Here is a 17414-nt window from a genome sequence, read left to right on the forward strand (position 1 = left end):
GAGCTCAGCTCGGCAGTGGGAGGTGGGCAAAGCCAGGGCTGTGCTCCGCCTCCCACCACTGGACTGAGCTCCACAGACCTGCAGAGCCACTCAGCCCACAGCCCTGGATCTCCCCTGCCTCCTGCCACCCGCCAGCTTCGAAACTCTAAATATTTTGAAACTTTCCAAACATTTTGAGTGCCCTTATTTAACTTCGAAGGTGTTTATCTCAGTTTCACTGTTACAAGCTTGAAACATGTCAAAACAGCTTCAAAACAGTACAGTTGGTTAAATTTTGCACACTCCTACTTTTTAGGCTCCTTTCTGCTTTAGTTCTGGGATATAATGGTAGGAACCAAGAGACATGCTTGTCTCTACTTGAACTTAAGTTTATTTGCTATAGTTTGTACAAAAACAATGCAACTTGTTATGAAAGTAATACAGCACAATGCAGAAGTACAGATTGCAAAGGAACAGTTCCATAAAGCATTTGCATTATCAGAAAAAAAATAACTTGATAAAGAAAAAAAATATGATCTGAACTTAAGGGAAAAGTAACTGGTTCTATTTTTCTCTCCTACCCAACAGGAATGTTGAGAAAGCCATATATCGTATGCTGGCTTCAATTTTTTGTTTTTAGCTGAATATTACAAACTTTGAACACAAACACACAGTATACATTTCTTCACAATATATTAAATGTGGCAAAAAAGCAGGCTATGAAAATTATTTTTACCATTGTTTTATGTTATAGGTAAGGCACAAGGAGAAATGGCAACATGTTCAGAGAGATCCTTTACCCAAACAATCCAGGTAGTTATTAGGCATTTTATTTTTACTGTAAATGTAGGTTCCTAACAATATTTCAGCTGTCCATACTTCGTCAGGGCAACAATTAAACAGCAACAATATACGCAGTTATTTCATTTTCTATTCCCCTTCTTTCATTGCACATACCAGGGTCACTAATTTCAGAATTCTGTGTGAATATCATGGAAATAAAAGATACCGTTGCCTACAGCCTTTAAACATTTATCCTAATTTGAATTGTAACTCTACCAACCAACCAATCTACACATATGGTCAAAAGACTGAAACAAAGGATGTATCTTGCTTACCTCTAAAGATTCCCCTCTTCTAATTGTTTTAGTTTCTACTTTGTTATCTATATGTTTCTGATCCCCATGATGAAAAAACAAGGTTTGAAAATACTGTCCCATATTCCCTCACTCTTCTCCCAAGGCTTTTAACTGCACTACCACTACCACTGGAAAAGCAAGCAGAGAAAAAGGGCAAACAATAGGATACTTTTAACAAGGATTTCTACCAAATGGTAAACCTGTCCGGAGCTCAAAGCAAATTTTTAATATATCCACTTTATTTAATTAACTCAAAAGAAGAGTCAACGATTAGCCTAATTCCTAACCTAATAGATGGTTACACAAATATTGTTTTAGTTCTCTTATATAAAAAGAACCAATAGGCATTCAGTGACCACTCTGTACTAGATGTGTCAAAACAGATAAAACTTCACAAGCTTTCAAAAATAAAACAAAACAAAATAAAAGCAGGTCCTTCATAGAACTCTAATTAAAGTACCTGGTTAGTTCACTTGAGTGGTTTATATGCAAGTGACAAAATATTTAAGACTTTGTTTCTAAAGAGATAAATGTCTACTTTGAAAAATATCTCTGGTCAGCATGCGACAAACCAGGTATATCATACATGGCTTGCACAGATATACTGGAAAGCAGCTTATTAATTTTAGAGGAGCCTCCAAGGCCAATAGACAGACAGCAAATTGATAAGACCAGTACCAAACACCAAAACAAAGATAAGAGCTACCTGGCCACGGGTGTCCATATCTGGTATGAAGACTGCATAATTGATGAGAAGCATGATGCGGATGATCTTCATCTAAGTGTATTTTAGTAATTGGTGGGAATTAGGATGTGTATTCTGCAATATAAAGTTTGGTGATTCATGTATATAAAGGGGCCTAGAAACACGGGATGCTTTATACTAGGCTTTGGGGTTACGTACATGGTTGTACCATACCTGCAAATGACCTAGCTAGCACCGTGTGTACCAATTAGCTATGATATCTAGGCTGTGCGTGTACCAGTTAGCCAAAGTGTCTAGGCTGTGCGTGAACAATAAGCCTGGCTGAGCTTTTCTTGCTAAGAACTGAAGTCTGTACTTTCTTACTTGGAATAACAAGCTCATTAAGGATATGGCTTCACAGACAGTATCCCAATAGCGTGTGCACAGATCAGCCAAACAAAGGGAGCACCATGTGACTGATAATGCCTATCCCCTAACAAGGACAGTTCTACATATACTACTTCCTTTTTATCCCTACTTGCATTTTCTGCAAGTTCTTCATACCCTGTGCACAAGCGTAACTGTTTTAACCATTAAGCTAAAAACTTAACAAAATTGTCCTCCAAGTCTAAAACCTTCTACTTTTGGGAAAGCAATGCATATTCAACACACACACACACACACACACACACCCTGCTGCACAGTCCTTTTGAAAATTCAGTGCTTCATATATGCAATAATTTTCTCACATACTTGCAATTTCCTGGTCTAATATAGTGTACTGTTCTATTATATTGCAGAATTTATAAAAAGGCCCTGTTACATGTCTAATTTTACCTCTGACACATTTGTTATTCTACAGTTGTTCTGTCTTTAATCACACCATCTGCAAATTCCCCATCAGAAGACCATTTCCAGATGATGTTAACATTTTGCAAAGGAAATTTATACCTATTTTTGGTGAAAACAGGAATCCAAACCCAAGCGCTATTCTGGGTGAGGGGGGACCTGGTGGCCGTCTATAAACTCACTAGGGGCGGACCAGTAGGGTTTGGGAGACTTTCTTCCCCCTAGCGCCCTCTGGGGTAACAAGGAATAACGGCCACAAGTTGTTAGAGAGTAGGTTTAGACTAGACATCTGAAGGCACCACCTCAGTCAGGGCAACTAGGATCTGCAACCAACGTCCAAGGGAAGTGGTGATGGCTCCTACCCTGGGGGTCTTTAAGAGGAGGTTTAACGTCTACCTGGCTGGGGTCATTTGAGCTCAGTTTTCTCTCCTGTCCAGGGCAGGGGGTCGGACTTGATGATCTGCAAGGTCCCTTCCGACCCTACGTCTATGAATCTATGCATCACAAGCAGGTCCAAGGAGGTGATCCTCCCCATCTATGCAACACTGGTCAGGCCGCAGTTGAAGTACTGAGTCCAGTTCTGGGCACCGCACTTCAGGAGGGATGTGGACAGCATCGAGAGGGTCCAGAGGAGGGCCACTCGCACAATCAGGAGGCAGCAAGGCGGCCCTATGAGCAGTGGCTAGAGGACCTGAACCTCTTCAGCCTCCACAAGAGAAGGCTGAGAGGAGATCTGGCGGCCATCTACAAACTGGCCAAGGGGGACCAGCAGGCTATGGGGGAGTCCCTGTTCCCCCAAGCACTACCAAGAGTGACTAGAAATAATGGTCACAAGCTGGCAGAAGGTAGATTTAGGCTAGATATCAGGAGGCACTAATTCACAATCAGGGTGGCTAGAATCTGCAACCAACTTCCAAGGGAAGTGGTGCTCGCTCCTACCCTGGGGGTCTTCAAAAAGAGGCTAGACAATCACCTAGCCAGGGTTGTTTGAACCCAGCATTCTTTCCTGCCCAGGGCAGGGTGTCAGACTTGATGATCTGCTCAGGTCCCTTCTGACCCTACCTACTATGAAACCATGAAGTACTACAGAAGTTTTATACAAAACATTTTTCTAGGGACAGAAATTATTCTTCTAGGTTCTTAACTGCCGATAATCCTCCTTTCCTTATTTAAACCAAGTGTGATAGTTACACTACACCTATAACAAGGAATAACGGCCACAAGTTGTTGGAGAGTAGGTTTAGATTAGACATCCTTAAGAACTACTTCACAGTTAGGGCGGCTAGGGTCTGGAACCAACTTCCAAGGGAAGTGGTGCTGGCTCCTACCCTGGGGGTCTTTAAGAGGAGGCTTGATGCCTATCTATCTAGCTAGGATCATCTGAGCCCAGTTTTTTCTTCTGCCCTGGCAGGGGGTCGGACTTGAAGATCTATAAGGTCCCTTCCGACCCTACTTCTATGATTCTATGACTTGGTTTAAAAAGATGATTACAGGATATTTGCCTTCTAAGTACAGTATCTTCATTGTCCAAGACTATTAAAGCCCTTGACAAATTGGGAAAAAGTTTTTTTAAAGCAAATCTCCTTATTACCCTAGGATGCATGTTATTCAGCAAAATACAGGTTTAGCAAAAATTTACTTCCCTTAATTTTATCTTATCTGCAAATCTTATTGAACATCTCTTTATTGTGTTGAAATGGGGAGAACCTGTAGCTCCCAATGATCACAAAATCATAGAAAATTAGGGTCTGAAGGGACCTCAGCAGGTCATCTAGTCCAACCCCCTGCTCAAATAGAGGTGCTGAATAGAGGGAAAGAATCACTTTCCCTGACCCACTGGCAACGCACCTGCCAGTGCAACCCAGTATGCCGTTATCCTTCTTGGCAACAAGGGCAAGCTGCTGGTTCATATTCAGCTTATTGTCCATTGTAACCCCCAGGTTTTTTTCTGCAGAGCTGCTGCCCAGTCAATCAGCCCCCAGCCTGTACTGATGCATGGAACTGTTGCATCCTAAGTAAAGGATTTTGCGCTTGTCCTTGTTGAACCTCATGAGATTTCTTTTGGCCCAAACTTCCAATTTGTCTAGGTCACTCTGGATCCTAGCCCTACCCTCCAGCATATCTACTACTCCACCCAGCTTGGTATCATCTGCAAACTTGTTGAGGGTGCAACTCTATCCTACCTTTCAGGTCACTGATGAAGGTACTAAACAAAACCAGCCCAAAGACTGAGCCCTGGGGCACTCCACTTATCCCAGCTGCCAACTAGACTTTGAGTCATTGACTACTACCCTCTAAGCCCAATGCTCCTGCCAGTTTTCTATCTACGTTACGGTCGGTCCATCCATCCCATACTTCTTAGCTTGCCTGCAAGCATGTTGTAGGAGACCATACCAAAAGCTTTGCTAAAATCAAGATATACCACATCCATTGGTCTCCCTATGTCCACAGAGCCAGTCGTGTCATCATAGAAGGCAATCAGGTTGGTCAGGCATGATTTGCCCTTAATGAATCCATGCCAACTGCTCCTAATCACCTTCTTCTCTGCCCAAGTGCTTAGGAATAGATTCCTGGAGCATCTGCTCCATGATTGTTCCAAGGACTGAGGTGAGGCTGGCTGGTCTAGAGTTGCCTGGATCCTCCTTTTTCCCCTTTCTTTAATATGGGAACTATGTTTGCCCTTTTCCAATCATACAGGACTTCTCCTGATCTCCATGAATTTTCAAAGATGATGGCCAAAGGCTTTGCAATCTCATCAGCCAACTCCCTCAGCACCTTCAGGTGCATCCCATCTGGCCCCATAGACTTTTATATGTCCAGCTTTTCTAAACAGTCCCTAACCTGTTCTTTCACTGCTATTGACTGCTCACCTCCCCACCTCAAACTGTGCGGCCCAGTACAGTAGTCTGGGAGCTAATCTTGCCTGTGAAGACTGAGATGAAAAAGGCATTGAGCACTTCAACCTTTTCTGCATCCTTTGTCATAAGATCAACTCCCCTGTTCAGGAAGAGACCCACACTTTCCCTGATCCTCCTCTTGCTACCAATATACTGGTAGAAACCTTTCTTGCTACCCTTCACTTCCCTTGCTAGTTGCAACTCCAATTGCTCTTTGGCCTTCCTGACTTCATCCCTGCATACCCGAGCAATCCACTTATACTCCTCCCTAGTTGTTTGTCCAAGTTTCCACTTCTTATAAGCTTCCTTTTTGTGATTTCATTTACTGAAGAGTTCCTTGCTAAGCTAAGCTGGTCTTCTGCCATATTTTTTAATCTTCCTGTACATCAGGATAGTTAGTTCCTGCACTCTCAGTAAGGTTTTGTTGAAGTACAGCCAGCTGTCCTGGACTCCTCTCCAACCTCAGTCTGGCTTCCCAGGGGATCCTGCCAATGAGTTCCCTGAGCAAGTCAAAGTCTACTTTTTGTAAGTCCAGGGTCCTTACTCTGCTGCCCTTCATCTGTCCTTTCCTCAGGATCCCAATCTCAATCTTCTCATGGTCACTGCTGCCTAAATTGTCATCCACTACTATGTTCCCCACCAATTCATCTCTGCTTGTGAGCAGCGGGTCAAGAAGAGCACTGCTCCTAGGTGGCTGCTGAAGCATTTGTACCAGGAAGTTGTCCCCAACACTTTCCAAAAACTTCCTGGATTGCTTGCGCACTGCTGTATTGCCCTTCCACCAGATGTCACGGTGATTGAAGTCTCCCATGAGAACCAGGGCTTGTGATCCAGACGCTTCTGTTAGCTGTTTGAAGAAAGCCTCATCCACCACTTCCTCCTGGTCTGGTGGCTTATAGCAGACACCCACTACAACATCACCCTTGCTGCTCTCCCCTCTAACTTAACACAGTGACTTTTAACAGGTCTATTTCCAATTTCATACTGGAGTGCTGAGCAATCATACGGCTCTCTTACACAAAGTGCAAGTCCTCCTCTTCTCTCCTGCCTGTCTTTCCTGAACAGTTTGTACCCATCCATGACAGTATGCCAGTCACCCAAGCTGTCCCCACAAGTCTCTGTTATTCCAATCACATCACAGTTCTGTAACTGTGCAAGGACTTCCAATTCTTCTTGGTTGTTTCCCAGATTCTGTGCATTTGTGTACCAGCACCTGAGGGAACTAGTCAATTGCCCTGATTTCTCAGCAAGTATGAGAGCATCTCCCTTGTTGCATTCTCCTGCTTGCTTTTTCTCCAGGTCTCCCACTTCCCCACTTACCTCAGTGCCTTGGTATTCACTCCCCAGTAAACTTAGTTTAAAGCCCTCCAGTTTGAAATAGTTAACTTAAAACTTATAAACCTTAAGTTCATATTCTCCCCTTCAACAAATATGACTTTGCCTTCATCAGCATTGAACTTCCATTGCCCCAGAGCTCTGCATTCACTTTGGGCAACTAGACCCCTCCCTGAAGTTCACTATGGTTGTAGTTGGACTTGTGTAACTGACATAACATACTGTTAACTGCAAATTTTAACAATAAAATAAGACAAGGTTCCACATGGGTTTTGAGACAGCCCATTGCCTACTTTTTACTACAAAAAAAATGACTGTTAAAGCCTACTGCTAGTCTTCATCTCCTATCCAATTTTTGATCCATAGCAGTAATGTGCCTCTCACCTTTTGATTAGTTACAGGGGTTTTTTTATATCCATAGTGAGGGACACTTTCACTAGCCTTTTTAAAGTCAAAATACATTTTTGTAAATGAGTGCCATCTTATCTGCTACTCCACAAGTTCTAACAGAATTATTTGATTAGTGAAACATGTTTTCCCCTTGTGGAAATTATATTTGTTAGAGTTTATCATATCACCACCTTCAAAGTATTTTATTATTTTTCTTGAATTAATATTTCAACTAATTTGCCAGATACAGGCATTGCTGGCCTGTTGTTCTCTTCAAGGTCACTATATTTTTCAATATGATACAAAAGCTTTTTTCATAAGAATTTTTTTTTAACAAGTAATTCAGTCAGTTATTACTCCCAAGCACTAGTGAAACACAGCAAGGTTCTGCTGCATGTTAGAGACTGAGTATAATTTATATACAGGCATACCTTGGAGATATGGCGGGTTCGGTTCCAGACCACCACAATAAAGCGAATATTGCAATAAAGCGAGTCACACAAATTTTTTGGTTTCCCAGTGCATATAAAAGTTATGTTTACCCTATACTGTAGTCTATTAAGTGTGCAATAGCATTACGTCTAAAAAAATGTACATATTTAATTTAAAAAAATACTTTATTGCTAAAAAAATGCTAACCATCATGGAAAAATGGCGCCAATAGACTTGCTCGACGCAGGGTTGCCACAAACCTTCAATTTGTAAAAAACACAATATCTGCAAAGCGCAATAAAGCGAAGCGCAATAAAACGAGGTATGCCTGTGTAACACAATATTAATCCATAAATTTAAGGAGATTAAAGCTTCAGCAGCCTCTACTGCAGGGGTATCAAACCTACCGCTCATAGGCCAGATTTGGCCTGTGGGTCCCAGACCAACCCCACGTACTACATATGGTGTGTAGAGTTGCTCTGGTGTGTGGGCTGGAACCAGTGCTGCAGGTGCTGCACTTGGTGGCTCCAGAACTGGTCCAGATTGGGCCATACTGGAGCTAATGCACAGGGCATTGCACACAACACACATCCTACTGGCCCCCTGTACAGACAGTCCAGTGCCACATGCTCATATGCCACCTGCAGCACACTCTAGGGCTTGCACAGCAGGTAGTGCATGGGGCTAGCATGGGGCACATGCTGCATGCTGTGCCCCACTAAACTGGCCCTGCCCACTGGCTCTGGCACAGCCTGAACCAGACCAGCCCCAAAGTCAGCATTCCTGGGCTGGTCCATGGGCCACATGCAGCACACCCAGGGTGCTGGTTCTGGCCCACACATCACCTGCAGCACAAGCCCATAAGCAGGGCCTGTGCATGCTGCACATGATACAGGGAGCACATTGCACACAGCACTCTATGGGCTGGCCCTGGGCACCTACAGACTGGCCCACCAACGCTTGCCCAGCCAAAAGGGCCAGATGAGTTGAACAGCAACGCTCTAATGTACACACGCTAGACCTGTAAATTACTCTATTTTCAAATATCAATATATTCCTTACCTCCACAATGACTGCTTAATTTCACTGTTATTGTTATTAGTTGTGCAGTGATTAAGAATAAACAGTGGGTAATGCAACTATGTCCTAGACAGTGCCCTCCCAAAGTTAATAATTAACAGAAACATAAGGTAAAGGTAAGAGAGGTAAGATACAAGCAAAGTGAAGAATGCGATGACAGCAAACATTAGTTTGATGTTCTTCTGCATGAAGGAGGGGTTTAATTTTATGGGGATGAGCTGAATTGAAAAAATAAAAGAGGAAGGCAGAAGTAAGCAGATTAGGTGTGGAGTGGAGGTGGAGTGAGGGGGGGGGAACAGAAAGAGTGAGAGGAGAAAGAGACACCCTCTACACATCACATGTATTACACAATGAACTGGTTAATTGCACAATTAATTTAGAATGGCTACATATGCAAACTAACTATCACATTATACAGAGATCCATTCAGCTATAAAAGCTAGAGATGGAAAATATGCTGTGACTATAGCTGGTTTCTATCAAACTTTAATTTGCACATGCAGCAAAGTATGCCCCCACAGCTAGGAGCCCCACCAGAATCTTGCCACCAGAAAAAGCAAAATGGCAATGCTTGATATTTCACAAAAATATTTTAATTTCAACAACTTACCTTCTACTGTTAAAGTACCCATTTTGGACTCCAAGAAGTCAAACAATGTGCTGGGTGCAGAAGGTCTGGCATTTCCTAGTTCCTCTTCATCATCAGTTCTGACCCGACCTCGGCCCTTTCCCTTTCCTAGGGATATTGCAGACAAATCATTTACATCTGGGCAAATTAAACAAAACTCTTTTTATTTTACTTGTTTTCATTTTTTTTTTTTTATATAAATTAGAAAACAATACTTAGTCTTTCAGGAAGAAAATATAGGAACCGCACTTTATATGGAATTTTCCCCCCAATTAAGATACCTAAAAATGTGTTATGGTTACCTAGCAAGCTATTGCAAGTATAATATGCTGAGGTACTTCTCCAAATGTAATACATTCAAGGGCTAACATTGAACAACTTAAAGAAACATAGTTATGCAGATATTCACTAACTTAAGTGCAAAGACATTATCAGTGAACAAACTTTGTTTTCTGTTTAAAATACACAAATTCCTGTGCTACATAAGCATTGCAGATTAAAACAGATCTTTACAAGTTATACCTCTAGGTGGTGGTCCCTGAACAGGTTTCTGTTTACTGCTGTTCAGAAGAAAATTTAGTGCTGCTTCTAAGCTGTTGCTGTTATCCATAAGCGCCTGCCTTGCTGCTTCTTTACTGAAACCCATTTCTGTTATGTGCTTTAGAGCCTTTTCATCAACCTGTAATAAAAGTTGCACACAAAACTAATCACAGGCTACAACACATATTCCATAAAAATCCTAGGTTTGTTTTTACATTCTACATTAATATTTAAATAACACATTAATTTATATTTCATGGATGATGATAAATACTCAGGGCTATTTATAAAACATTTGCAAATAAGCTTTCACAAGTTCATGTAATTGAGCAGCATAAACTGAGGTAAGGATACAAAGAAGCAGATGGCAATTTCAGCTGATGGATTTTTTGCAACTTGGTTTATCATTTAAGTGCTAACGGAAAAAAAATCAAAGCAATAAAGTTAGATGGTTTCAAACTCTGATTCCTATAATTCACCCCTTCCTTCACCAAAAAAAAAAAATATATATATATATATATGCGCATCTCCTGATAGATATCAGCATTTCACCTCTTAGCAGGAAGGAGGAAGGCACAAGTATGGTAAGAACATTTTCAAGACCATAATTATATAAATTTTAGTTGTAGACTCCCCAAAAGCAGAGAGGGCAGACATCAGAAGGAGATGATTACCTACTTATTATTGGGACCTTTACTAACCATTTATATCTAAAGTGAATACTGACAAAACCAGAATGTTAGCAGTTTACATCTCTCTTGCATGAGTGTAAAGGAGAAAAGAATCAGATCACAGAGTGTTTCTGGAATCAGGACTCCCTACTCTCTTAAATTAAACAGTTTCTTACTATATTTCAGCAGAGCAAACCATTGCACTGTAAAATAAATGCCTCTAACAAGCATACTTCTAATACAGCTAAAATGCAAGTCTCATTGTAAGCTACCTTATAAAAGAACAAAAATACTCCTTGACTGCTAATGGGAAACATAAAAGCATGGAATTAGATTGCTACCACAAGCAGTGTCAAAATGAGCTAATTCACAGTGCAAGTGAAAAATCTAGTGAGGCCAAAAAGCTTTAAAACCGAATTCAAAACAAGGTTCTCTCATGATGATAATCCTAAGGTTATACATAGGTGGCAAACGGTAAGGACTTCAATAGCAGTTTGAAAATCAAGTTCCACTATAGCGTTCTCTCTCAAACTTTTGAAACATTCACCATTTGAGCTACCATCCTACCCTCTACATAATCATACCCCAAAGGGAACTATTTTAGTAAACATCACTGAAACCAAGTCCATTTTTTGAGGTTGTAGGATTTTTCGTGTGGGGGGGGTTACATTCAGTGAATAACTCAGAAAAACACACTTTAAAAGTGTCAAAGTGGAGAAGCGGTATTACAGAAAAATTACTGAACTGTGAAATTTAAGGCATTCTGACAGATATTAGCAGATGAGGCTATCAGTGAGATTCACAAAGTTAAGACAGGCAAACAAATTATTCAGTTAAAAGGCAATGAGTAACTTACTACCATTTCCTGTTCAAAAATAAATGGTTCATATTTCATTCAGAGGTAAAATGCCTGAGCTTGGTTTTGACCTTCCAGAAGATAGAAGCAAATATACAAAAGAGCTACCACAAAGCAGCTCATGTTCAGTAAGTTCCCTCTCCCTTCTATCTCAGTATAGCTTGTTCATCTGCCTGTACTCAAAGGGATTTAGGTATGACAACACAGAGCATTCATAAAGTTAGAACTTGAACTCCAGGAGTGGAAATCACACCCCACCCCACCCCCACCCTGTCCTAAGCACGTAAGTTCCTTTTATTTTAAATTAAGAACATGAGGTGCTAGGAATCTGATTCACCACACTCAGAAGGAAAAAGACTAAATCAGTAAACCCCAGAGAGAGGGAGGAGTTTGAAAACCCGCTCACAGACTTACACAGTTGTCCCTGAATTAGGTGCCCAAGTAAGACCTGGATTAACAGCTGCAAACCCTTGCTTTTGGCTTAGACCTTAAGTCATGCCATGCAAAAGCAGAAGCAGTCAAGTAAACATTCAAAGTTCTTCATGCATTTTATCCAATGACTAATTCAAAAAAAAGTTTTGAAAGGTGGGACCAGAACCTGAGAGGTTTCTTTCTAGGTAAGTGCCCTGATCACCAGCCTACAGTAAGACACTGTGGGCACATCTACACATGAAATTAATGCACTACAATAAACTCCAGTGCTTATCACACCGGAGTTCATTGGGCATGCCAACTGCATGTGTGCCTAGGATCAGATGACATGAAGCTGGGCTGGAGCAGTCCCAGTTGGCAGAGGGCCCAAGGGGTCAGCCTGCCAGCCCCGAGCTGTTCCCCCTGGTTCAATATGATATAAAAGGTCTGGCTGGGGCACAAGGGTGCTTCAATGTGGGGCTAGCTGGCTGGGGTAGCATCCACATGTGCACTGCTGCAGAGTAAAAAACTCTGCAGCAAGATAGTACTTTATTTACAAGTACTATGAAATGTGCGTTTCTACAGTATCCCAACTTCAAGAGGAGGGGAAGAAAATTCCTCCAGCCCAGACTTGCCTCTTGCACTCTCTTGGGATATAGAAAATGTAAGGGGGGTAGAAAATTTACATTATTACCCACTCAGAGTCAGGGGTCCCAGCACCCAGGTCTTCCATGTCCCAGACAAGTACTTTAACTGTTAGACCACTTTATAAAATGTGACCACCACTATGACAACCTCCTCTGGCTGCATTTTAGAAGTGACCAAATATCCTGAAATCAAGAGTGTTAAGGATAGGCCACATACAGGCATTATATTACTACCAAGAGAACTGCCATTCTCTGGGTAAAAACTGGAAGTATAAAGTTTTTATTCAATTTCTCTCAGGGGAAACATGCCCCCTCTGGAAGAAAATTTTTTTAGATTAACACCTGAAAGATCTCCCTCATGATATCTTCTTGAAAAACTTGCTGGCAGGAATGAACACCAGCAGTCCTCCCTCCGGGTATGATCCAGGAGGGGAGCACAACACAGTTTGGGGAACAATCTTGGGGCTTTGCCCAACTGCTCCCCTCCCTTGTAGAGCAGCCCAAGAGGGAAGAGGAGCAGCCTGCTCTGAGAAACAGACTGGGGGCTTTGATTCACTGTTCCCTCCATTCTGCTCCCAGAGACTGGAAGTCAACCAGAGAAGGTTGCTCCCTAGACTCCTGTCAGGTGAAGAGGTGGGGAGTTTTCCCCATCACTGCACTACCCATGGGGACCAGGAAGAGGTTGAAGACAGAAGCAGTGAGGAGTCTGATTTCCACCCCGATGAAGCTAGCCCATGGCCAGGGGGACAAGCTGCTGGTGGCCCAAGCAATCCCTGAACTGCGGGGGCTCCAGACCTTCCCTCTGCAATGGCGGTGCCCTGGAGCCGCCCACACAGGCTGCTAGCAAGCTGGGTACTGCCCCAGCTTAGAGACAGCACCCAGCCCAACCCAACTCTTCCCTGAGCCCACCTGCTGGAAGCCCCCCAGGCACTGCTTCCTGAGTGGGCTCAGGGAACAGTTTGATCAGGCTTCGTACTACCTCCAAGCTGGAGTAGTACCTGGCCCACTAGCAGCCCATCTGGGTGGTCCTGGGGGTGGGACTGCCACCACAGAGGTAAGGATCAGAGCTTCCCACAGCTCAGAGGCTGCCTTGCCCACCAGCAGCTTGACCCCCAGTCGCAGGGCAGGCTCTGGCTCCAACCAAAAGAAAAAAAGATTGGGCCCTTCACCATAATGTTACGGAAAAATTGAAACAACGGGTTTCAATTAAAAACCCACTGTTTCAATGTAAGGGGCATAGAATAAAACCTGGGGGATTAAACCCCCATCACATGTAAAAGCACACAATGAGACTAACCTCTGATGAAGGTATTTGCTCACCAGTTCTCAAGGCTGTTCAAAATCTCACAAACCTATTGTGCTCGTGTTCCTTACCTAATCTTCCACAAACAACAGCAAGTGAAAATATTTGTTTCCTTTATCATATAACTTGAGGCTAGGCTATTTGACTACTTTAGAATGTCCTTAAAGACTATCAGGAAACTGAAATTGGTATAAAACCTGGTTAGCTAAAAAAAAAAAAAAAGAGACAAGGACACCATGTTCTGAACTGGCTACCAGGTCATTCAAGTCTCTCTCATAAAATTATGAGGACTGAAATTAGTGTGGTTTTTTTTTTGGTTTGCAATTACATTTGGCATTCCTAAACCAGTACTAGAAACAGCCATGTTGCTGAGAAGGCATGGCATCTGTAATGCAAACAATATAAAAAAAAATTAAATAAAAATATTTATGTTATACTATTCTCTAGGCTTTTAATAACACTAGAACAGTAAAAAGAAAAATTAAAGGTATTTGACATTTAAGCAGTAAATACTGGTTTTAAATATTTTACAATTGCTAAGTAAGTATTACAGAAATTTGAACGTGGGTTTTAAAGACTTCGATGTTTTAATCAAGACGTTCACCTTAAGCATTAATCTCAGAAATGCCAATGATAATTTTATTATAAATTATAAAAATATCTTTGACGGTTTACTCTTAATGATAAGTGTTTCTTACCTTATAAACTTTTAGACTGTTGAACTGAACAACATAGATGTGTTTTTCTTTAAGAATTGTTTGCCTTAACTATCCATTTAGCTCAGTGAAGTGTTCTGAAAGTTCACAAAGCAGGAGAACACTTCTCACCATATATAAACTGTGAAACAGATTGGAAAGTAATGCTTTGGATTAAGAGAGACAGTTTTAAGCCTCAAGCCAACAGCTGCCATCTTACTTAAAAAGAAACAGTATTTGTGACCATGACAAATAGGGGTTCCAGAGTCAGAACAAACTGGTCCATCCTGTGTTATTGCTAGTTTAGAAATCTGAAGCAGCACTTCATTTCATGAACATTAAAGGCATAGTTTAAATATTAAAGAGCAAAAATTTATTTCTGATATTAAACCAATATTAATCCAGAAGGAAAACTGGGATTTTAAAATGGGATTTAAAAATGCCACTATTCAGAACAGAGAAGTTACTTCAAAATTGCTGCTTCATTCCTTTCAAAAACTTTAAGAAAGGGAAAAAGAATACTGCAAGGGATCCATCACTCAAGTGTTACAATTTTTTGAATAATTTTTACATAGTTGCAGTAGCTAATATGATTAACTATATTCTCAGCATCTCGGTTTTCCCCTGAAAATTGAACAGTTCCAACAGGGAGTAAGGAAAATTAAATAATCTTTTAAAGAAATTGAAGAAAAACTAATTTATCAGTGTTTTAAATGTACATGTCTAATACACATTTAGGGCCCTGTACAGATGCTCAAGCCTTACCAGTTCTCGATAGACACCTTCATTCTTCCCCTCAGGTTTTGTTATCTTTTCTTTCTGGAACACTTCCCTGTTTCGATTCCCTCCAGCACTCACACTGAGATTGCTTCTAGTATTGCCACCACCTCCTCCAAAAGTCTTGGTCTTTAGATAAGAAAAATATAATTTCAGTAAACAACTTGTTATGAAAATAAACTGTAAGATTAAGTTACTATTGAAAAATGCAGTATACCTAAGGTAGCTAAATTTTTATGATTATGCTTTGTATGAGCAAATAAAATGTTAATTTCCATAAAACAAAGTAATTTACTAGCTAGAATTTCTCCTCTTCCTTATATCCAGATTAGGTTGTAAAGAAAAAGTTATATAATTTTAATCTTTATGAGTTACTCTGAGGCAAATCATAAAAATAAACTTAAATGGAAAACTAAAGGAGGACATAAAATAACCCATGCATTAAACAGGTTAAGTTCCACAGCAGTTCTATGAAACCAAAAGCAATGAATCAAAGTTATCCAGAAGCTAGAAACAGTAGTTGAAATTTAATAATCTGTATTCATTACCTTAATCTCAGCATCACAAAAAATCCCAATATAGATTGCTTGTTAAAGAAGATTTGCTTATTCAGACTGTACTGTTTGTATAAAGCAAAATTGAATTATAAGATCCATGCATATTTTAGTAGAGCTGGTTAAGTTAAAAGCAGATAGGCAAAAAAATTTTCTACTGAACTTTCTATGCCACAATGCATTTTTTAGGATTACAGAAGAAGAGCCAGAAGTGACCTTATAAAGTCATCCAGTGCCTTAAGGCAGGATTAGCATACTAAATGCACTCCATCCTACAGAAGGACCCAAAGCTTTAGATTTAGGTTATACTGTCCTAAATATCTTCAAGATAAACATAACAATGGCAGGCATTGTACATTGAGAAAAATACTTCAACTAAAATGATACGATACAGTAACTAAAATACTGCAGCAAATGTGCATGCTAACCTCCTTGCTCTTCGCTACTTCTGCAATGGCAGCTGTTCTTTGTTTTTCAAATTCATCATTCTCTCCAACGGTTTTAGTGGCGCTTGTCACTTGCAGAGTCTTTCTTCGATCAAGTTCCCTGCTGTCCACTTGGACGTGAGAGATGCATTTCTGGCAATTCAAAAGGAAGTTTAAAAGAAATCCACTCTCCTGCCTATTTCCAATTACAAAATAAAATTCTGGTATTTCATTAGAACAGTACAATTCTTCCACAGACTTTGATCACAAAAAAATTACAGGACAACTAGCTTTCTTGGTTGACAGCATGGTCCATGGGAGATGCATACTGGCCTTCAGAATTCTGACGAAAAGATCAAAGTTATGCCACATACTCTTACCCTCTAAGAACAGAAGATATGCTTGAGAGACACAATCAAAAAAGATTAAAAGAAAAAGTCTGAAAGTCTCAGTACACATAAAAAGTTATGAACTTTGATGAAACTGTTAGGCATAGGGATTCATTAAATAAGCATCTACACTGAAATGATCTAATCATCATTACACCAGTAATTTCAGCTGAAGCAGTAAATGCTGAACCCTTCTAAAACCCTGTCATTTAAGCCCTTATCCTTAGGCATCTTACGTTAGTAAGTTTTGGTTTAGATTCACATTCAATGTTGACAAAATTTTGACAGAAGAAAATCATTTCCAGCTCAAGATGTTCCTGTTTGTAATGTGGTCTGTGCTGCTACAAACTGAAAGACGAGTGTTAAACTATTCCCTTAAAGTATCTGGATGATTTGATTAAGTTAAATACTGTGATAGGGATCAAAGAATCCAGCAATATCTTCACTATGTTCCCAGAGTTAGTAGGACTTCAAACAATCACTTGAAACCCAACCCTGTTTCTGTGAAACATAAGTAAAAAGGGACAAACTAGATACAGCTTACTTTACTTTAAAGCTCCAAGGTATTAGACACTGAACAAAAAGGATTAATATGTGCCAGTATTATATTGGACAATATTCTTAATATTGGCATTGTTAATCAGGATATACAAAGTGAAGCAAATCATTTACTTATAAAGGATCAAAGCTTGATATTGGCTTCCATATAAAATTCAAATAGGGTTACTATCA

General features: G+C 40.6%; 1 protein-coding gene across 4 annotated transcripts in view; it reads right to left on the minus strand.

The window, feature by feature from the left end:
* The window catches only part of TDRD3 (tudor domain containing 3), a 224449-nt gene that overhangs the window by 70196 nt on the left and 136839 nt on the right, over positions 1-17414 (minus strand). For all 4 annotated transcript variants that reach the window (XM_090024671.1, XM_090024687.1, XM_090024665.1 and 1 more), the window contains 4 exons: positions 16297-16446; positions 15303-15443; positions 9937-10093; positions 9397-9522 (listed from right to left, as the gene is read on the minus strand). In XM_090024671.1, the coding sequence (XP_089880797.1) occupies positions 9397-9522; positions 9937-10093; positions 15303-15443; positions 16297-16446 (574 nt within the window). The remainder of the gene's footprint in view (positions 1-9396; positions 9523-9936; positions 10094-15302; positions 15444-16296; positions 16447-17414) is intronic.

The sequence above is a fragment of the Crocodylus siamensis genome, chromosome 1, assembly GCF_052110815.1.
Source record: "Crocodylus siamensis isolate JL-2025a chromosome 1, ASM5211081v1, whole genome shotgun sequence".
In the NCBI taxonomy this organism is placed as follows: Eukaryota; Metazoa; Chordata; order Crocodylia; family Crocodylidae; genus Crocodylus; species Crocodylus siamensis.